Source organism: Clarias gariepinus, chromosome 5, assembly GCF_024256425.1.
Source record: "Clarias gariepinus isolate MV-2021 ecotype Netherlands chromosome 5, CGAR_prim_01v2, whole genome shotgun sequence".
In the NCBI taxonomy this organism is placed as follows: Eukaryota; Metazoa; Chordata; class Actinopteri; order Siluriformes; family Clariidae; genus Clarias; species Clarias gariepinus.
In genome coordinates this window covers 13,268,903-13,291,422 of record NC_071104.1, presented here as the reverse complement: position 1 = coordinate 13,291,422, position 22,520 = coordinate 13,268,903, and the positions used below count along the sequence as shown (strand labels likewise).

The 22,520-nt window shown below is 38.2% G+C and overlaps 2 protein-coding genes across 3 annotated transcripts; both read left to right on the top strand.

Annotated features, from left to right (window-relative positions):
* Positions 1 to 2,640: 2,640 nt before the first annotated feature.
* On the top strand, positions 2,641 to 13,895 carry col8a1a (collagen, type VIII, alpha 1a). Of its 2 annotated transcripts, none has more exons than XM_053496739.1 (3): positions 2,641 to 2,730; positions 10,567 to 10,795; positions 10,903 to 13,895. In XM_053496739.1, the coding sequence occupies exons 2-3, from the start codon at positions 10,570 to 10,572 to the stop codon at positions 12,828 to 12,830; spliced, it is 2,154 nt and encodes a 717-aa protein (XP_053352714.1). In that variant the 5' UTR covers positions 2,641 to 2,730; positions 10,567 to 10,569; the 3' UTR covers positions 12,831 to 13,895. The 2 variants fall into 2 exon arrangements, with proteins under 2 accessions (XP_053352714.1, XP_053352713.1); XM_053496738.1 differs by having other exon boundaries at positions 2,641 to 2,736.
* Positions 13,896 to 17,121: 3,226 nt separating this feature from the next.
* jagn1a (jagunal homolog 1a) lies at positions 17,122 to 22,078 on the top strand. The gene is made up of 3 exons (XM_053497051.1): positions 17,122 to 17,233; positions 20,427 to 20,524; positions 20,651 to 22,078. Exons 2-3 carry the CDS (start codon positions 20,436 to 20,438, stop codon positions 21,111 to 21,113), a joined length of 552 nt encoding a protein of 183 aa, XP_053353026.1. The 5' UTR covers positions 17,122 to 17,233; positions 20,427 to 20,435; the 3' UTR covers positions 21,114 to 22,078.
* Positions 22,079 to 22,520: the final 442 nt, after the last annotated feature.

Here is a 22,520-nt window from a genome sequence, read left to right as displayed (position 1 = left end):
AAGAAATTGCTTTATATAAATGTCTCAATGACATTCGGAAAAATAACCAACTTGCATCAAGCCAGTGCGTGATCATGTGCACATGTGGCAATACATCTGTAGATGGTTAGAGGGGTAAAGGTAAAGATTGGAAGTATAATGAAGTAAGAAGCTAATGTGAGGTCTGCAGTCTAACGGAGGTCACAGGACAGGTTCCCATGGTGATGGACGGTTGGCAGATTGTGTGCTCAGTGTGTTCCCAGGCTGCTGTATAGGAGAGGTGACCTGCAGCTGTGAGAAAATTGGCCTGTGCAGAACTTTATAGCCACTATTGAACATGCAGTCCCTGAACTCGTGCACCCCCCGGCAACCAGACTAACCCTGGCCAGTTTGACATAACCAACCATAAACTGGTCAAATGTTTACGTACGGACATCGGCCACCTACTTTAGCACTACGCCTGCGTATACGGCGGTATAAAGTACTGTCTGTATATCTGATGTGCAATTGCTAAGCAAGGCCGTAGAATGGAATGTAGAGTACACAATCTTAGATAACCGGTCGTCTGTCTGCGAGAACCCTTAAAGGTTATAATGGGGTAAAAGGGTAATGCATACAGTCGAATTATTTAAAAGCTAAGAATCTTTAGTATGCAAGTTCTCCTTAAAGAACCTTAACAAGTTAACCTTAAAGAATTCTATGTAAGGAATAAAAGACACAGTGTAGTTATAAGAATATATACAAAATGAAGCAGAGTTTCTGTTCCTATACCAAAAATGATGATTTTCCTATAACAGAGTCTCCCAAAGTGTCTCATCCTCTCATTCGCCGATATTTACACATTGTATATGTATGACGTTTAATGTTGTAGACACATTCCTGACATTACTTAAATTGAATTAATTACCAATTTATGAACTCAACATCACTGTTGTATAAAAAAGGATATCTTCTTATTCGAAATGCTCATAATTTTTCGACTGTTTGTGTGCATACATTTTTTTCCCCCCAGAACCCAGGTGCTTTCATTTTTCTTCCCCACAGATGATGGAAATTTGGGAAATGAAGACTTTTTGGTGCTTTTTCTCATTCCTTCCTTAACTTTCTCTTCTTCTTGTCCAAACCCTCCGTTCCTCTACCTTATGGTCAAACAAAGAAACAGATGCCGAGGAAAGTGTGTTTGGTAGGTAAACGCACTCACGGCTAATTGAGTTTGGTGTGTGCGAGTGTGTGAGAATGTGCATGTGTGCAAGGCAGTATGGGAAGTGTGTGTGCATTATTGGGGGAAGGTCCTGTCTCCTGCTGGACATCATCCCTGCTCTGTGGAAGTTTTTTTTTTTCTTTCTCATGATATCCAATTATATCAAATTTTGTTTAATTTATTTGTACCGAATGCACTGGAGTTCAATAACTTTCTTTGTACTCATAACAGAGTTACGGAGAGCCTTCTGTCTACTGGAATGGACATTAATATCTAGGGTGCATGTGTGTCTTGGATACAAATGATTGGTTGAATCAATGAATAAATTTAGAGAAATGGGCAGCAGAAATTCCTACCTGGAAAGCCAGAATGGCACATTCTTTCAGAGGGGCCTCCACCCTGTCTCCGTCTGTCACTGTCTCTGCCTGTTCATTCATACAACACTGGCATGTATCGAGGTAGAATCTTCCACCTACTCAGCACTTAACAAGAAACACTAATCTTCTCCCTTAAACTGTGCCGAACATAAGCGAGCATCACAAATTTCCTCCTGTTCGAAAATGCATGGAAATCTCCGCTCACCTGATGCATTGCCTCGTGAACACAATGCTGCGGTCTGTCTTCGCCGCAGGGGGTTCTAACTTTAACTGTTGACCTGTCTGGAGAGGTCCAGGTCAAACACATTTTATCTGCAGCACCACTCAGGTTCTTTCCACCTGGCAATAAAGACGTAAAATACTGATAACCCACTGATGACATTGGATAGGGGGTCAAAAGGATTTCAGCAAGACTTTACCTGATTTCTTTAATCGACCAAATTGACCAATATAAATAGTTAACCTATTTGGTTTGATTAAACCTACGACCAGATCAGCATGAAAACCTGTAAATCAGTTTAAGTTTTATAAGTTATGTTTCTCAGTGGGTTGATCTCATAGTGCACTGGTAAATGCAAATCATATTAAATACTGTAATAAAGATTTTACACACTATCAATACAGCTCGAATCTTGATTTGGATCAAGAATGAATGGATCCTTCATTCAAACCATTCAACCCCTCAGATCCTGATGCAAAAAAAAAAAAAAAAAGATAAATTCAAGCAATTAGTTTAAATCTCAAAACTAACAGATGATATTTTGTGTTCATTAAGGAGGGAAAAAAGGCCAGTCCAAGATCCATTAAACTCAAGTGTCATGACATCATTGTGAGAAGTAATGACGGTGATGCTACCCACACAGCGATTTTTGAAAAGACAAGCAAACCACAGTGTTTAAGATTTAGACTGAATAAGACAAGCCTGTGACATACCCATACCCATGCTGTCAGTCTCTCTCTCTCTCTCTCTCTCCACCTTCACCCCCCCTATTCTCTCCCTCTTTTCTCCTCCCCTCCTGTCCTGACTAGAGATATAAGGTGAGTGTGTGTAGGGTGCTGCTTGTTTTAGTCAAGTCATCCATCTATTCAGCTGGTGAGGGGGGAGTGTGGGAATTTGTGTGCAGGATTGCACAGATCCACGATATCATCCCTTATACATCTGAACACTGAAAGGTGAAGGTAAGTTCCATTCTCTTCCACACTTTCTCACCCTCACAAATGTATATACATGCATTCATTGTTTTTTTTCTCTCCATGACAATTTGTTTATAATTAAGAATTAGAAGCTGAATTGCTGTTATAATAATTGAATTGTGTGTTTTGTGAATAATATATTAAGATTAAATATTTTGTTAACACAAGGGATAAAACGGGTATTATCAATGCATTGGATTATTTGAGGAAGTACACCAGCCTTAATTCCTATCTAGATATATAATATGTCATTAAAATACTGTACACTCAACCTGTATCACTAATGTACTGTATGTGGCTGTGGTTCCTAACGAAATTAGTCCTTATTTAAAACCTTACTGTTTTCTTATCATTTATGCTAAACGCTAATCATTTATGTCATAGGCATTGTCTTTTTTTATTTAAGTTTAAGAAAATATTTAATGTTTAATGAATGTATGTGAATATTACCTACCCATGCTAATTATAAAATTGAGCTGTGAGTTAGTAAAATAATGCAATTAAAAGAACAGACACATTAATGTTGACAGATTGTGTTGCATTGGCAAGAACATGGCAGTCCATAGTACCGATCCACCTAAGAGACACAACGATCTGTCTAAGACGTGCATAAAAATAAAGTGCACTGGCTACAGTTCAGTTCTAAGGATAATTAATTTTATATCATCTATCAAGCAGCATTTAGCATTCATCAGATTCAGTCACCAGAGTGAATTCAGTATATATGACCACATAGGTGAATGTAATAATGAGCCCATTTGGAGCATTCATACTGTCTCCGGAAGTGGCTCAAGATTCACTTCCAGGGCATGTCTAGTATGCTCGTGCGCCTCATCTAATAGATAAAGACATTTTCAGTGGGTAATGACAAACACCCGTGTGTGTAGAATCTCTAGCCAAGAGGAGATGGTTAGGAAATATCCATAAGCTCGGGACAGATGTTATTTATTCTCCAACACAAGAACACACTCCTTGTGCTAGGGCTGAAAAAGAGGAGTACTGGTTTAAGAGGATGCTGGCACTGTGGGTGTGCTGGTTTAATACCAGTTTCTCGTTATAGATACATTTAATCATTGCTGTTAAAGGAGCAGAGATTAAATAGCTGTCCTCCTGGGATTGCATCTGACAAAAAATCTGGCTTATGATTTTTTTTGTTGTTGCAATATCGGTTTAATATATCACATACAAAATGCATGCATGATAGATACAGTGCCTGTTTATATCAATTTAAAATATCCACTACTCAACATAGTGGAAAACCGAAGCATCCACAAACTTGTAGATATATACAGATAGAGTAGCCAGTACATAAATTATACAACAAATCTGCAACAAGCCGAGTAAGAATAATAAGGCCAGGTTATGGTAATGGTAATGTTAAAAAATTATAATAATAAAAACAATGATGATATGCTGTTTATAGTTTATGGTAATAATTAATGTAAACCAATAAGAATATTTTGCTTCTATGTACATCTACATGATGATTGTATACACAGGTGGAGATTGTAAACAGGTGGGAAACTACAAGTATACAACTAACATATAGTATATTGATACAGGTTTAACATTTCAAGGTTTTTCTTTAGAACCTACAGTAGGCAACACATGCCCACCATGCACAGGCTGAGAGGTTTCTCCTGGGATTCTCACTCTTATTATCAGTGTGCCGTGAAAATACTGTAAGTTGAGTAAGCGGATGAGTGGACAGAATGAGCGCTCTGTTGCAGCTACTGGACGCTTAACAGGCCTGACTGCTCAGAAATATAGTACTCTGTGATATCTGAATCCGGGGATGAAAAATCCATCATGCATCAGAAAAATCAGCATAATTTGATGTGGTTATTTATTAAATCATTATTCATCAAACCTTGATTCATACCCATCAACAGGTAATGACGCTGGTCCCGGTTCAATTAGGCCACAATTACGCTCCTCCACTTGAGTTAAAACTGGAGAATTGCTCTTTACCTGTTTTACTTCCATTTGCTTTTTAAGAACACTATGCCTAGTGTGCTGAGCTCATTGGACAGAATCTTTAGTTTATTGGCCAGGACATAGATGCCTAATAAGACCTAATCAAACAGTGAAATTGATGTAGGCAGAAAATAAAACAGAGCTTCCAGTGTAATGGCTGGTTCCATAGAGTTATTAGTGAATACAAAAACAGAATTAAACAAACTTTCAGTCTTACACATCTGTTAATAGTATAAATCCCAGACTTTTAAGAATGCAGAGACGGAATATTCTTTCCAAGCATTGATTAAGTCCATCTTTGAGCTATTTCTATTCTTCTCTCTCGCTCTTTCCCCTTCTTTTTTTTTTTTTTTTACTTTTTTCCCCCTTCTCCACTCTCTTGACATTTTTGTCCTGTAGTCACAAAATGCCATGCCTTTCACTGATGATTTAGATGTCTCTTTGTTAGTCTACTGATCTGTGTAGACAAGAAGAGGGTGTGAGAGTAGAAACGGAATGCAAAGAAATGGACAGTGTGTCTGAGACCAGAAGAAGAATAGAGGGATGATACATGATAGATTTGTAAATATTGGGTTTTTTTATTCATGGGCCAGCTGTATCCTAGTGAGCCCATTGTGTGGATGTGTGTTTTCTCTTAACCTGCCATGAGGTGTTAATTTTACAAGCTTTGTATATTGGCTGATGTTCTGTGTCAGATTCCAATAGAGGAGGTGAACAAAGGGTAGATGAGAGCTCCCTCTCTTCTGGGGCAGAGGCCATGTTTAAGAAGACTTTGAGTATAAGGGTCGGGGTGACACACGATCCATTGTCTAAGCAGTTGTTCAACAGTGAACAAACATTTTACTGGGAACCACACACTGGCATGAGTACCAGGGTCAGAAAACCTGCATTCCATTAATTGTGATATGTGGTTTTACCACCACATCAGACAACAGCTATAATCTTATCATATCAAAGCAATAGGCCAATGGTTATGATTAAGTATCCGTTAAAGAAGAACATGTCATAATTTTTGTCCATTTACATCATGTTTACCATGTTGTCACTGTTATTACTTAGTTACATCATCCATAAACAGGAATTAAATTAGTTTTGTTTCTTTTTCAAGGATATTAAGACAAAAAAAACCCGATTGTTTACATGAAACCTGAACAAACTTAAAGTTTTACCTGTGGTCATTGTTACACTGATACTGGAGACTCCTTCAATACTGTACATGAGTGATCACACACATACTTTAATGTAATGTAATTTTTTCTAATAGGGATCATTCAACAAATGTTACAATACCACTCAAGTATATAAAAACAAAATATATAAATATATATATAAAACAAAAGTTTAAGCTTTTCTAATAACTTAACTCATATGAAATCAACTCTAATCAAACATATTGTTCATTTTCATTTGTAAAAAATTACAAAACATCAGATCTGGTTTGTCACTGGGTTGGCCAGGTGTTCCACAGTGCCTGGTTTCTCTTAAAATAGCCGATCCAATTGTTGCCAGTGTAAGTATGTATCCAATGTTGTAAACATTAAAGCACTTTTTGTAAGTCGCTCTGGATAAGAGCGTCTGCCAAATGCCTAAATGTAAATGTAAATGTAATCAAATTATCCAATTATATGAGTAATATATTTGCTCTGGTTATGTTATTATGGGTTTAATCAATTTGCACAAATTGCAGAAATTTACAGTTTCCCTGTAGAATTGTGAGGATTTGACTGTCACTTTCAGATTTGCATTGCAAATGTGTCATTGGAGTGAGTGTGTACAGTAGGTATGTATTTAAGAGTGGCATGTGAGTTAAAGTCAGAGAGAGAGAGGGTCACATTTTCTCTGTAATTGTCCATCAGCAGCTCCGCCAAACTCTGTGACATTGCTAAGATAAATTTAAAAACTGCCCAGCCACCTGGAACGTGCTTTGAGAAAAGTGGAGCACCTGATAAAAATCTGTGTCTATATACTGTAAGCAAATACCTCATGTCTGAGCTGAAGGAAAATAGGCCACAGAAAGTAAAAAAAAAAAAAAAAAGGATGTTGTTTGTGGATGTTTTATTTACGTCAATGAATTATCTAATCCCATAACACATACATTAACAGCACATCCAGGACAAATATGAAATATGATAATTATATGAAATATGATAATCATATGAAATGGTGCAAAGTACATAAATAAATAAATTTATTAAATAACAGAAAATGTGTAATCTAAAGAATAATTTTGACAATTTTACAATTATAATTTTGTAATTAATTAAATTATATTTTATCATCCTAGTAAATATTTATTATGGATTGGGAGACTCAACATAAATTAATCTTTTGTTGATTATTATTATTTTTTTAATATAAATATGGATCTCACACTGTCCTGTCTCCTCAGGGATGTATTCACATGTGCACGCACATGCACGCACACAAGTGTTTTATAAAAACACATTACATATTTTACATATTTGACACTTGATAACTACATCATTTACATATTTATAGTACTTGATCTGTAACTATACTTTCCATGACCTAACTAACAAGCTAACAGAGATGCTAACTCATAGTCATGATGAATCTCTGTATATGTAGAACTATTTTTATATTATCTTATAAATAAATTATTCAGATTTTTTCTATTTACACAAACAAGTTAGACTACAGTTTGAATATGACTGTAAGGGTATTACATAGTAATCACCTAGACCATGATTACTACTCTGTAAGTGACTAAATCAAAACTATCTCTGTTTAGCATTGAAATGTTGGTGGAGTTATTTTTTTTTCCCTGAATGTTATTTATGACATGTGCCCTCTACCCTACTTAATCCCACATCCAGGGCTGTTCTTACTGAACCTTTCGAGGCCCTAAATTACATCCTGCATCACACCCTCACAGCCACTACCTCAGTCAGACCTCTCAGGTTGCTAAGCAACCACAGGCTCACTGTCCCATAGTGCAAAATATCTTAGTATAAATTATTACACATATATACATTCATACATAATTATTTATTTTAAAATATAATTCCCCTGCATTCTTACAGTGCCCCCTGGTGGTCATTAAGCTCCTTATAGCTTGAAACAGCCTTGTTCACATCTGGAGTATAGTGTGATAGGTTATAGAAATAAGAACACTGGGACAGAATGCAATCTAAGTCTTCTATCTGTTCATTTTAAAACTTCTGTATCACACAAGGATAGTTGGTGAAACTTCAGAAGTTGTCCGAATCTATTTGGATTTAAAATAGACTTGAAATCTTTTTTTAAATGAGACCAGAAGCACTGAAGACCATCCCTGAATATAATTTTAAACTTATTAAACACATATGTTTTTAAAACAGTATAAATCAATTCACATATTGCAAGAACTGTACCTTGACTACAGACATTACTGCTTAAAGAACCGAAGACTGGGAATCCCCATGGCATGTCTATGTGAAAATCATCAAGTGCCCGAGAAAGGTCAAAGTTCCATGCTGTTTCTTCGAAATTCTAATTCACTGATGTTTTTTTTTTTTTTTTGCAGCCTCGGACAGACCTACATGAAAGTGAACCTAGTAAAACTTAGTGTTAAGATATAGTTAAAGGCAAGTACAAAACTCTGTACATTTGCAACATTATAAATGAAACTGGTTGAGCTAGATCTGAAAATAATGAATATAAGGAAAAACTAGATTTCAACATAATGAGGAGAACAAGAGAGAGCTGTAGGTACTGTTGTATTCTGGACAGACAGAGAAATAATTGGTAGATTTTTAGGAATGGCAGACATCATTTGTTAGTGATTTTCTTAGTGCCCTTGTTCATTATTCTACAAATTAAATCTTCTGCTCAGAAGTTAAGAGAAAATGCATACGCACACACAAACTTTTCTAACATACTGATTCAGTTACAATGAACAATCTGCTCCTAGTTTCCCCCAAATTTGAACCTCTGCATTATTTTACAATGCTTATAATACTTGTAATATTAATTTCCAGTGACGTTAAGTCCATATTACTTGTTGTACCTGTCTCTTATGGTGTGTAGGATGTGACAGTGACATTTAACTGTAGAATACTTTTCATTGTAATGCATTTGTCAAATGCCTCAGCATAGTTAAACTGATTTAAGCACACAGTCCTTTATGTGCACACATGCACACACACACACACGCACACACACACACACACAAACAAAACCTAAAGTGCAACTCAAAGGGTTCTGCATATTTCACAGTCTTGTTCCAATTCTCGAGGAGGCAAGGATGAGAGGAAATAAGGAAATAACACACAACTGGGACAGGGTTTATCACTGCACACAAATACCCTAAAATGCCCTGCAAATAATCTGTATATTTTAAGACTGAACTTTGAGATGAAAGCTTGAAGGCTGAACAGAAACACAACATTCCATGTTCATCAGCTCATGCACTGAATATCTTTGATACAGGATAGGTCTGTTTATCTTTCTGTTCAGATTAGAGTTTTAGTATCTGAATTAAACAGCTGGGGTGGGATCCAAAACATTTGCCCTGGTAATCCAAGAAAAAAAAAAAGTGACCATGTTTGCTGTAAATCCACACAGCACAAGCCAATCAAGTGTATCTTTGAACTGTATAGTGGAATAGGGTAGTTAGTGCTTTTCGCAGAGTGTGTTCAGCTACCCTTTGACCTGGCATGAGTAGCATTTCTAGAAATGAAGAGGCCAGCTTCATATGTCACAGAGGAATGTGGTACTAGCCTTCACCTTCCCAAGTTGGTACAGTAGTTGTCACATGATGGTGAACAATTAGCTAATGGGAAGATATAAGGTACTGTAGAGAATCAGTGTTTCATGTTCTATATATATATATATATATATATATATATATATATATATATATATATATATATATATATCCTTTAGGGTGCTGGGTTCAGCCATAATACATTCATAAACAGATAGGCTTAAGGGCCTTGTTTAGGACTCCCAGTAGTGGTGCAGACCTTCCAAATGCTAACCAAGAATCATAACCATCTGAGTCACCAAAGCACTTGCTTTAGATTGCATCCAGATAACTACTTAATTAATTTTTACATGAAACTGCTTTCATTTATGACTGATAGGGAAGACAGTTGTTTGATGGTTGAGGATATGGTGCTACCACAATGATCTACATACACTAGATAGATAAAGGTTTGTGACACCTGAGTCTAAACTTACATGTGCTTCTGGAACTTCTAGAACATGACTGTATTCTAATCCAAGCTTATTTGGTGCGATATACTATATAATTTAAAATAGCATGAATTTTCATCCTTATTGAATTTTTTTTAGTGCTACAACTTAGAACTAAAATGATTTACTCCACAGCCTACACAAACTACCCCATAATATTGAAACAGGGGGGAAATAATATATTTGTTTATAAACAAAAGCATGTTTAATTCAATTTGATCAATATAGCTCTTTTAAAAATTTTCGCTATTGCAAATCAGATTTACAGAACCAATAAATGATGGAAATATGTATGTGCTATCGGTAGAAAATTGTTTCAGGAAGGCAACATAGTTTGTATTTGGCAAATACAATACTTACAGTATGAAATGTATTATATAGATACTTATGTGATGTGTGTGTATTTATGCATAAATTACCCCAAACCATAAACATTCTGGAAGTAAATGCTTTACACATTGTTTTTATGTGGCTTTGCTGTGATGATAATGAGTGATGTATTATGTAGCTAATCAAAAAACAATTAATAGTAATTGACTGGCTAAACAATTGATTGATTGATTGATTGATTGATCAAATTGATTGATTGATTGATTGATTGATTGATTGATTGATTGATTGATTGATTGATTTCCACAGGCTATGGCTATGGCTCCTTTCTTGGTGATTTTAGCCCAACTGGTGTTATTTCCATCTGTTCTTGGAGGAGGATATTATGGCCACAAACCACATAATCAATTGCACCAGCCTGTACCTCATATACCTCACAAAGGTATAGGAAAAGAGATGCCTCATATGCAGTATCCACATTACAGGAAAGAAATGCCACAATTTCCCATGCATATGAACAAAGGCAAGGACAAAAAAGGTAATCACTTTATCATCCAACTTTCCACTATATATTCACAATATTTGTTTGTATCACTATATCATGTGCAATTTTGTGCAATTATTGTTATGTATTCCTGCATACAGGTGAGACCATCCCTAGAGGTGAGCAGGGTATTCCAGGTGAAGTTGGCCCACAAGGGCTTCCAGGACCACAAGGACCACCAGGGCCTCCTGGTCCTCCAGGCAATGGTATACCAGGCCATAAAGGAATTCCAGGTCCTCCTGGCCCTCCAGGGTTGCCTGGTATTGGTAAACCAGGTGTTCCAGGCATGCCAGGGAAGCCTGGTGAAAAGGGACCACCAGGAGAACAAGGTGAACAGGGACCTACTGGAGGAGAGGGACTACCAGGCATGACTGGACCTTCTGGCCCCCCTGGACCCCCAGGCTCACCAGGAGTTGGAAAGCCAGGTGGACAAGGACCACAAGGACTGCCAGGACCCAAAGGAGAACCAGGTCACAAAGGTCTACCTGGTCTGCCAGGGTTGCCTGGACCTAAAGGAGATAAAGGAATCGGTCTGCCTGGGCCACAAGGTCCGAAAGGCCCACCTGGGCCCTCAGGACTTCCTGGGCATAAAGGACTGCCAGGGGTAGGCAAGCCTGGAGCACCTGGTTTGCAAGGACCACCAGGTAAACAAGGACAACCTGGACCACCTGGACTACCTGGTCCAAAAGGGTCACCAGGCTTGGAGGGTAAACAAGGACCACAAGGACCACCTGGAATTGGGAAACCAGGTGACGGTGGATTGCCAGGACAGCCAGGTGCCCCAGGGCATAAAGGACTACAAGGACCACCAGGTTTGCCAGGAAAGCCTGGATTACCTGGATTTGGAAAACCAGGATTCCCTGGCCCAAAGGGAGACAAAGGAATGGGAGGCCCACCTGGACCTCCAGGACCAAAAGGTGACAAAGGACTAGGAGGTCCACCAGGTGCATTAGGACCCTCAGGACCCAGTGGTCCTCCTGGGCCCCCAGGACCAGCAGGTCTGCCAGGCGGTATTGGTGCACCAGGACCTAAAGGAGAGGGAGGTGAAGGTGGAGCAAAGGGAGAACCAGGGCCTGTAGGAGAGCCAGGACCACCAGGAATTGCAGGCCAACCAGGTCAAGAAGGTGAGGATGGTCAGCCTGGGCCACGGGGACCCCCAGGACCTATTGGACCCAAAGGAGAAGGAGGTGAGAAGGGTCTACCTGGAACACCTGGCCCTCCTGGCATGCCTGGCCTTAAGGGTGAAGGCGGTAAACCTGGCCCTGAAGGACCTCAAGGTCCTAAAGGCATTCCAGGGTTAGTAGGACCAGGGGGACCAATTGGACCACCTGGACCCCCTGGGCATAAGGGAGAGGCTGGTCCTCCTGGCCAGGCTGGTCCTCCTGGTGAGGGAATCCCTGGTGCTAAAGGCCCTCTTGGCCCTCCGGGGCCTCCTGGTCCGAATGGTTCACCAGGCCAGACAGGCCAACCAGGTCCTCCTGGACCTCCAGGACCCCCAGGACCACCTGCCCTACACCCTGATCTCATGGGTGTTCTGCCAGAGATGGGGCCAGCCCTTGATGGAGTGAAAACTAGTGGATATATGAAAGGAAAGTATGGAGGCGGAGCTGATATAATGGGCTCCAGTGGTCTAGAGATGCCTGCATTTACTGCACAACTGACTACACCCTACCCTCCTGTTGGTACACCAGTAGTATTTGACAAGTTACTGTATAATGGCCGACAGAACTACAACCCACAGACAGGATTGTTCACCTGTGACCTTCCTGGTATCTACTATTTCTCGTACCATGTGCATTGCAAGGGTTCCAATGTATGGGTGGGTTTGTACAAAAATGAAGAACCTGTGATGTATACATATGACGAGTACAAGAAGGGTGTTTTGGATCAGGCATCTGGCAGTGCTGTAGTTCCGTTACAGCCAGGAGACACTGTTCACATTCAATTACCATCTGACCAGGCATCTGGACTCTATGCAGGGCAATATGTCCACTCTTCTTTCTCTGGTTTCCTACTCTACCCCATGTAGATCAATAAAGAAGAAGGAAGCACAATACATACAATTGAAAAGTAGGAGAGGCATAAAATGGTTTAAACATCAAATGTACAGGAAAAGGCCTTATGAAACTGTTCCTGTGCATTCTTGCCAACGATCATGCATATGTCTAGTATTGTGTAAATGCAGACACTATACTACCTTTACAAAGACTCTAGAAACAACCAATTGCATTCAGTTCAGATATTATAACTGGAGTTTTCTAGAAGGAGTCATGCTAATGTGGTGCTAATATATTTGTATTTGGTTATTGAGCTTTAGAGTGTTTGGGACACATAGGAGTATTTCCTATTTTATGACAATATGCCATATGTAGGATGACCAAAATGGCAGCTGCCCAAAGATAAGAAGACAAACCTATTTTCAAAAAAAGATTAAAATGATAAATTAATTTTTCTGACATATTTAAATATTTACTGAAATGTACTGTATAGTGAACATATTTTAAAAATGTACCATTTCGTACTAATGCCTTTACTTTATATTTTTATCTAAGTGTAATGTTTTTGCAGAGACATAATCTTTTTACATCAGTTCTGAGTGAATAACAAGAATAACTGTAATGAGAGCAAGTGTATATGTAGTGTGTGTGCACATGTACATTTGTGCATACATTGGCACAACCTGCTTGTGAAATTAAGTGAATTGGAATAATTTGACTGTTGAGAGGTACCTTATCGCTCACTCGTTTTGAAAACCACTGAATAGATATTATTAAAAATTTAAGTTAAATTTGGGAATTTAAGCCCTTATTCAAATCTTTCATGTTTAACATGTCCATACATTTCGGTGCACATTACATTAAAACAGCTTTTATCCATCTTACTATTCTTCTCCTTTGCATCATTCTCTTTTTTATGCCATACATTTCACTAAGGAAAAACTTTCATCTGCTTGATTAAAAGGGTTTGCATAATGTTTTTTAGATATTTACTTTGTCCCTTTGCATAAATAGTCAAAGCCAAGTCAAAGTTGTTGTTTTTTTTTAAATAAATTTGTGATTTCTTTTTTTTTATAAATAAAGGATTTATATCCATTAGAAAGTGTGTTTTTATTAAAGAGCTGCAATTGCACACATGCATAAGTACAGAATATAAATTATGAGAAAATCATGAACACATGTAAAGTATATTGTGGTAATTAATCACCGAATCAGTAATGGTCATGCTTTCAGAGTTTGCTTTTTTGATTGTAAAATAAACAGAAGTGAACAAAAACTATAACATGTTATAACGTGCTATTTTAAGGGTGGGGACTAATAGTCTGTAAAAAAAAAAAACTAAATAGTCTGTGACTTGAATAAATAGGTCTTCATGAAAAATACAGGATATTTAATTTTTTGGGAATATTTAAATACCACTGTGCTTCTGATAATTAGAGAATGAAAAATATACAAGTAAACAAGTAGCAAGTAAATAACAAGTACAGTATCTAATAGAGTAGCCCATTAGAAATGCATCTCTGTGCCTGATACACTTGCCAAACACCAATGCTACACACATTATCATTGTAGAACATATAATATTTGACGTTTCTGTGATGGTACCTTTACATTTACAAGTTGAGGAAGAGGAGGGTTAAGAAAACTGTGCACAGTAACAGACACCAACAAACTGCTTTTGCTTATTCACCATTAACATATTTCTTGTAAACACAATATATAATAATAATTGAAAACAAACAGGAAAGAAAAAGATTTTTAGATTTAGACATTTTTTTCTTCAAAGTATATGATTACAGTACACTAAAATTTGCAAACAAAGTACTGTAGAAGACCTTGGTAACATCCTATATTCAGTTTGTCTTATACCTCTGCTTTGCTAAGATTACTTAAATTTCAAGTGATATAATGTTTGGTATGATTTTGAATTAACTCTATGATTATGTTAGAGTTAAAGTATGTAAGAATAGTGGGTCTTTGTGTATGTTATATACATACTACATCATAAACATGGTAATATACTGTACAGTATTAGTCATGACAAATGTATACCATATAAAAAAAATACGAGCCACAGCATCATTCATAACTAAAGATTTTTGGGATCGTCGATAATTAAGGTAATGATAATTAAGTTTCTATCAGGCATTTCTACTGTAAAGGTTTAGAGACAATTTAAGCTTTTCCCCATCAGGCCAGAAAATATACTGTATGTCAATTTTAACCTCCAAATTAAAACACTTTTAGGGTCAGATATCACAGGCATTCTGTGTGCATGCGTGCGTCCATGTGTGTGTGTGTGTGTGTGGATGATCTCACTGTGTTCTAAGGGGTTTCCCCTGGGAATGTCCCCATGGTTTCAGTCAAAAGACATGTGGTGCTGTCTGATTGGTGTTTCCAAATGATATGTACTGTAGTGTATGATTGCGTGTGTGAGTTTGTCTGTTTCATCAGTGTATTTCCACTGCTTTTATACTTTATAATGAACAGCCAGTGATCGGGCATTGGTGGCTCAATAGTGGGTTTTAAACCTACCAACGCTTAAGTCCCAGGTTCAATTCCCAGCCAGTGCCCAAACCCCAGGGACTGGATGTATTGGCAGTCCCAAGCCCAAATGACTTGGCCGTATAATGTGTCAGGAGGGGCATCTGATCTGCCAAACTGTGCCAAAGTTGTGTGCAGATCAGATGGTCTGCTGTTGCAACCCTTTGACGGATGCAGCCAAAAGACCAACAACGACCTGTGATGGGTTGTCTCCTCACTGACATCCTACAGAGGATCATGCAAGAAGCAGACAAAAAAAAAGAAAAAACAGAAAAAAGCATTCTGGCATTGTTTATTTAATTTTTTTTATTAATATACTGTCTATTTTGTAGCTTGTAATGTACTTCTTATCGTCATATATACCACTTCATCCTGTATTCATGGTGACTGTGGGCCTTTAGCCTATCCCAGGGCACGAGACAGGGTACACCCTGCACGCGGTGCCAATCTGTCACAATTGTATTGTACTCAATCTTTTTAAATTCATTTTATGAGAGATTTTCTCAAAATTTTGCCATTATTTACCTTTTTTTTTTAAACTTACATACACTGATCAGACATAACATTATGACCACCTGCCCTATATTGAGTAGGTCTCCCCTTTTGCTACCATAACAGTGATGCACTGTGTGTTCATGACCCCTTTCTATCACTACCAGAATTATTAACATTTTCCTCAAATTGAGCTACAGTAGCTCTTCTGACTACATGGGCCAGGTTTTATCATGTGCATCAGTGAGTCTCACCCCCCATGACCGCGTTGCCAGTTCACCAGTTTTCCTTCCTTGAATCCCTTTTGGTAGGTCCTGACCACTGCAGCCTGCAAACATCTCACAAGAGCTGCAGTTTTGGAGCTGCTCTAACCCAGTTGCTCTGACCCAGTTTTGGAGTTTCTATGGCTCTTCTCATAGTAGCTATTTTTTCTATAGGATTTTTCCTGATTTTCTCCTTAATTTAGTCATGACAAATTCCAACCCACAGTCCCACATCAATGCTACAACCATCAGTTATGGGGGGCGAAGGCTAACTGGTGTTTCTTCCAAGCTGCATGAAGCCACCAGATGCATCTTTTCGAACTGCTAGCTCACACACCATTGGGGGTGGGGTAACACACGCTCTCCACTTTCCACTTACTTGAGCTCACAGAGCCCCTGATTTGCTGTAGAGTTGTGATTGACATGTGATCGCTAAGTGCTTCCCATCCCTACCCTCTGAGAGAGCTCGGGCCAACCGGCTTTCTCTAGGCTCCCGGCTGCCGTAGACTACGAAAAGTGATTGAAGGAAGAAAAAACGGTGATCTATGAAAAGTGATTGAAGGAAGGAGTAACTGGTGAACTGGTGACAGGGATATTGGTGGCCAATGGGAAGCGAAGGCTGGCCCCTATAATCCGATCCAACAGAAGCGCTAGTGTAGCTTAATTTGATGAAAAGGTTAATAATTCTGGTTGTAAAAGAAAGGTGTCAGAACACACAGTACATCACTGTTAAAGTTTCAAAAGGGGGACATACTCAATATTAAGCAGGCGGTCATAATGTTATGGCTAATCCGTGTATTTTATTTAAGTGGATATTCTACCTTTAATGAAAATATGTTGATACATAAATGCATTTTTAGTATTTAAAAGCCCAAATCCTGGACATAAGAATCACTATAAAGCCCATCGCAGGGTGTGGGTGATGCTGATGATGGCGCACGGGTGGATGTTGCGGCGCATCATCCTGGGGGCGGAGAGAGCGAGGAACTCCTTCTGCGCATGCGCGGATCAGTACAGTCTGCCACAGACTGTAAAGCTATTGTTCAGCGCCTTGTCAGATTTCGCCGGGTTTTATTTTTAACGGGTTTTTATAAAAACCTCTTTCTTATCTGCGCCAGCATTTCAAACAACCGACAGTAAGTATTGTTTGTTTTTGGATTTTTATTTATGTGAGCTCGCGTTAAAATATATAAAACGACAAGGAAACAGAGAGAGAGAGAGAGAGAGAGAGCGCGCGCAGCTGTGTAAATTACCTAAGCAGGTGATCACCAGGAACGCGCACGAGCTGTTCTGTCTCGAGCCAGGCTGCAAACCGGATGTGATCTGAACAAAGGCTAAGCAGTGTCTAATAATAACATGGTTTTAGTAATTATAATAAAGGCTACTTATAGGTGAGCGATGAAAACATGCTCTGCTGTGTCATTTAAAATCACAGCCTGACCATTTACCAGCAGTGTAAATTACAAAATGTATAGTTAAGTAAGCAAGGTTTAGATATTAATACATTGTTGGATTTCCTTTTGCAGCTTTAAGAGCAACCACTTATAAGAATGAGAGGGCTGTTTTCAGCAGATCTCAGAACAGCACTCAGATAGATGTTTTTCAGGAGGCCCAGGCTGATCACTCCGTGTCTCCATTGATGTTTTACTTTTACGTTTTTTTCTTTAAAATGAACTATAATTCTGTTAACAGTATTTTAGGATTTCTAGCCATGCGTCTGAGCGACAATCCACTCCCGGATTGACCAGCTTCTTTCAAAATCAGAAATTTTTTTGGATTTTCACTTCTAGGCATGCTTAACAATGGGGTTTGTTCAGCTTGAAGTAAACACGGGTTAGTCCTAACAATGGCAAAAAAAAATGACATATACCTGACAAAAATGAAATTTATCCTAAACCTATAGGTGTCTATGTACATCTTGCATGTCTGGTTATTATCTTTTATAATTTAGATTCGATAGCCTCATCTCCATTAGCCACAGTACCGTCATTTCGACATTAATTTATTTCTGCATTTCTACATTTCTTTATTTCTGCCTTTCCACATTTATTTTTTTGTCGCTGTATGCTGATAAGGTAGGCGGTCCCAGCCTTAGTCGAAACCATGATTGGTTAAAGGAAGTAAGATTGTTTCGACTCAACTTGTAATGCCTTGGCTTGTAATGACTGCTGTCTGGCAACTATGGCGTATTTTTAATTATTTTTTTATAAGCTGCCGCTAATGAGTTAGGATAATTTTTAGTGATCAGTAATAGACGATTTAGTTCAGGTTGATGCTCTGATGGCTGTTGACCTTAACCAAACTGTGTTTGACGGTCAAGAAGTTGTCCCCCAATTTCATCTCCTTACGCAGAAAGAGGAAGGGAACGTTGGGCGTCCGCAGTGCGTTTTACCTCCAAATATAATTGAGGCTCATCTAATTCTGGGTAAAATGCACCGTGGATGCCCAACGTTCCCTTCCTCTTTCTGCGTAAGGATATGAAGTTCTTGAAGACCGTCAAACACAGTTTGGTTAAGGATCCTGCAGAACGTGTGCTAACGGTCTCTCATTGGCGGCCATTTGCATAGTTAGTTTTAGATAACTAAAAATCATCACGCTGATTAGATCGATTGCTGCTGTCTGAGGCGCCCTGCGGCCCAATCACGGTTTCGACTAAGGCTGGGACCGCCTACCTTATCAGCATACAGCGACAAAGAAATAAATGTAGAAATGTGGAACTGCATAAATAAATATATGTAAAAATGTGAAAAATCTAAAATAGATAAATAAAGAAATGTGACACAAAAATAAATATATAAAGAAATGTGGAAATTCAGAAATAAATAAATCTTGAAATATGTTAATAAACAAAAGTAGGAATTTATTTAGCAATTTTCCAGGGCTTATTGTATTTATGCATTTACTTATTTCTATATTTACTTATTTATTCACACATTTATTTATTTATGTTTTTATTTATTTACACATTTATTTATTTATGCATTTATTTATTCACACATTTATTTATTTATAATTATGTCATGTTTAGTCCTCCAAAAGCAATTCAAGTCAAACCGGCACTTATGATGACAGCACATATGTACTTATGCATGAGGGCATAAAACTCATTGACAGCAGGAAAGGCTTCAAGCACAGCAGTCACCACTGCAGGCATTCCCATAAACATTCAGCGATTACAACGCTTGATGTTTGAAAATCATCAGATAACTTGTAGCCATCTTGCGGAAGAGTCCTCTGTCTGTGGAATCTACAGTATGCACAGTTTGGCTGGGAGTTATTGCCACATCCTCTGGATGGTCCTGACCTCTCTCCAAGCCATTACCGCATTGTATGGGCCAATAAAGTAGCTCCTGGGAGGCTAGCTTTTCAGACTTGAAAAATGAGTCTACTCCGTCAGGATATTTATATAAGCACGGCCCGTCAAACTGGTCGTGGTGGTGGTGTCGCAACTATCTACAAATATGTACTCACTGTTACTCAGAAAACAAGGCCCAGGTTTAACTCATTAACTGAAGTGCTTATCATTAATGTTGCACTCAGTGAAATACATAATGAATCCTTGCTATATTTTACCCTGGCCACCGTGTACAGCCCCCCGGGGCCATATGTTGATTTTCTTAAAGAGTTTGGACATCTGCTGTCAGAGCAACTGATTGACTCTGACAAAATGTTGATAGTAGGAGACTTTAAAATTCATGTAGATTATGCTAACGACGCTTTAGCACTCGCATTTATGGATTTGCTAAATTTAATTAATTTTGATTTTAAGGAACTCAAAATCTACAAAAGGGGTTAGAGCGTTCTCATATTTAGCTTCAAAGCTTATCTAGCCTTCCAGATAGTGTTCGGGGCTCATACACAGTTTTCCAGTTTAAAAGTAGACTCAAGACGCGTCTCTTTAATCTGGCATACCCATAACCTCATACTTCAGTACATCTATTCTGAATGGCAACTACACTAATTCTTTTCACCTGTTCTTTATTTTTCTGCCATCCCGAGGCATCTGGAGATTGTGCAAGCTTCAGTACACAAGACACATTTTTCTCACACATAAACACTTCCATAAATTTTCTTTTCAATTTTTTTTTATTTTTGTGGAGCTGCTTTGAGACAATGACTATTGTTAAAAGCGCTATATAAATAAAATTGAATTGAACTGAATTGAAATTAAAGGTAGTTTTTACTTTCATAACTGCATTCTGTTATTCTGCATGGTTTGATTTCCTGTACTAGGTAATGTACATGCTCATGCATATCTCATGCATATCATTGCTCTATTGTACATCATTGCAGACCTGTATGTTATTATTTTATCACTTTCTTATACAGGAGTTAGCCATGACATCACGTGCTGGCCCAAGAGCTGCCGGGACTGACGGAAGTGACTTTAAGCACAGAGAGAAAGTGGCTCCTCATTATCAGATGAGGTATAATCTTAGATGTTAAACACCCACTGTTTTCCCATGTTTTTTTAAGCAGTTCAGGAAATTTGTAGCATTTAGCAATGCTGATCCAACATGATTTGAACCTAACTGAACTAATCTGTGTTGCAGTGCTTCATTAAAGTCTGAGATCAAGAAGCTGACCATCGTGCATCTAGTAATATGGTTACTCATAGCCTCCCAGGTGACAATCTCCCACTTCAAGTTGTTCTCCCATGATGTGGTGGCCATGCCCTATCAGTGGGAGTACCCATACCTCCTCAGCCTGCTGCCCTCACTGCTGTCTGGCATGGCAATGCCCAGGAACAACATCAGCTACCTGGTGATCTCCATGATCAGTGCAGGCCTGTTTTCCGTGGCTCCACTAATCTTCGGTGCCATGGAGATGTTCCCAGTGGCGCAGCAGCTGTACCGACATGGCAAGGCATATAGATTTATTTTTGGCTTTTCAGCAGTGTCTGTGATGTACCTGCTGATGGTGATCGCCATTCAGGTGCACGCAGGGCAAATTTACTATAGCAAGAAGCTACTGGATGCCTGGTTTGACTCCACACAGGAAAAAAAGAAAAAATAAACAGACTGTTGATGAAGAACTGGTTACAAGTCATACTGTTGCACATTACTCACAGTTTTGACATGCATGGAATTATCAAAAAGGAATTATTGCACATCTAAGATGAAGTGGACTTAGATACCAATGAGCTCTGTTTATTTTTTTTATGCCATGCAATATATTTAGACAGATTTACACAACAAATGAGGATTATACTAAATTAATCACCTCTGTCAGTCAGCTTAGGTGTGTACTGTAATTTATGTATAGGCATAGATTTTTTTATTTTACAGATTAACAGCAAATCCCTAATCTTTTGATGCTCTCACATTGTATTTATTATTGTTTTGTTGTATTTATTCAACATTGTATTTATGTATATTTTAAACTATTGATACTATCATGTGCCCATGTTATCATTTAAAATTTTAACATAATTAAAGTTCATTGCTTTAAATTAGACTGAACATAAATTTATATTAAAAGAGCCAGGGGTATATTATGCCAGCTCTTGTGTATGTGCATAGGCCTTCACCTGGTACAATATGGACTACACACAGATGACCATTCTCTAAAAAGCACTGACTCTTTAATTCATGCTGCTACTTTTACCAGTGGACACTGTTAAAATTATGTACTATATACTCACTAGATATATACTTCCTGGCCAAAAAAATCACACATGCAAAGATTTCATTGTATCACCTTTAGCACACACTGTTGTGTCCAATTGAGTTCAGGCCAGATTTGTGTCGTCAGCCATATAATGTGTCTGAGCCTAGACCCAACCATCTGAAACAAATCCAAAGACTTACAGTGCAGTGATGTACAGTGGCCACTATGCATGAGGTTTGCATCGCTTCATGCTCCTCCCTTCTTACACTGACACGCCCATCGCTCTTGAATAGAGGCAATCTAAACCCATTAGACCATATAACTTTTTTCACTTGCTCGAAAGTCCAATTTTTATCCTTCATAGCAATTTAAAGCCCTTTTTCTAATAAATATATAATAATAGTGGTAATACTTTTACTTTCACTATTAAACATTTTTAATAGTTTTTACTGTTGAACTTTTTTAATGCAATTTTACCAAGCTTCAGGTTTTAAAAATGCATTAAAGAGTTTGTAACCTTGTGTGTGCCTATCAGTAAATGTCCTCAGACTTGTTCCGGCTTGAAAGTGATCTGTAAAATTCATGAGGCCCGACCTACTGTAATAGATTTTCCAGATATGTATGGAACAATAGCATTTAGAAATGAACCCTAACAATGAACATTAAAGTTTATAAAAAGGGGTTCATCTTGTCTGTTAATTATATTTTTAATCATTGTTGATATCATTGTGGAGAAGAAAAGAGACCTTTTCCCATGTCCTTTCCCACTTTCTTTGCAATCATGCACAACACAACTAGGGTTGATGTTAAATG

What these genes read in the sequence shown, in the direction of transcription:
- col8a1a (XM_053496739.1), top strand. Translation starts at nt 10,570, where the DNA reads ATGGCTATGGCTCCTTTCTTGGTGATTTTAGCCCAACTGGTGTTATTT. An exon ending in CAAAGGCAAGGACAAAAAAG is followed by an intron (nt 10,796 to 10,902) that starts GTAATCACTTTA and finishes TCCTGCATACAG; the next exon opens with GTGAGACCATCCCTAGAGGT.
- jagn1a (XM_053497051.1), top strand. Translation starts at nt 20,436, where the DNA reads ATGACATCACGTGCTGGCCCAAGAGCTGCCGGGACTGACGGAAGTGAC. An exon ending in GCTCCTCATTATCAGATGAG is followed by an intron (nt 20,525 to 20,650) that starts GTATAATCTTAG and finishes TCTGTGTTGCAG; the next exon opens with TGCTTCATTAAAGTCTGAGA.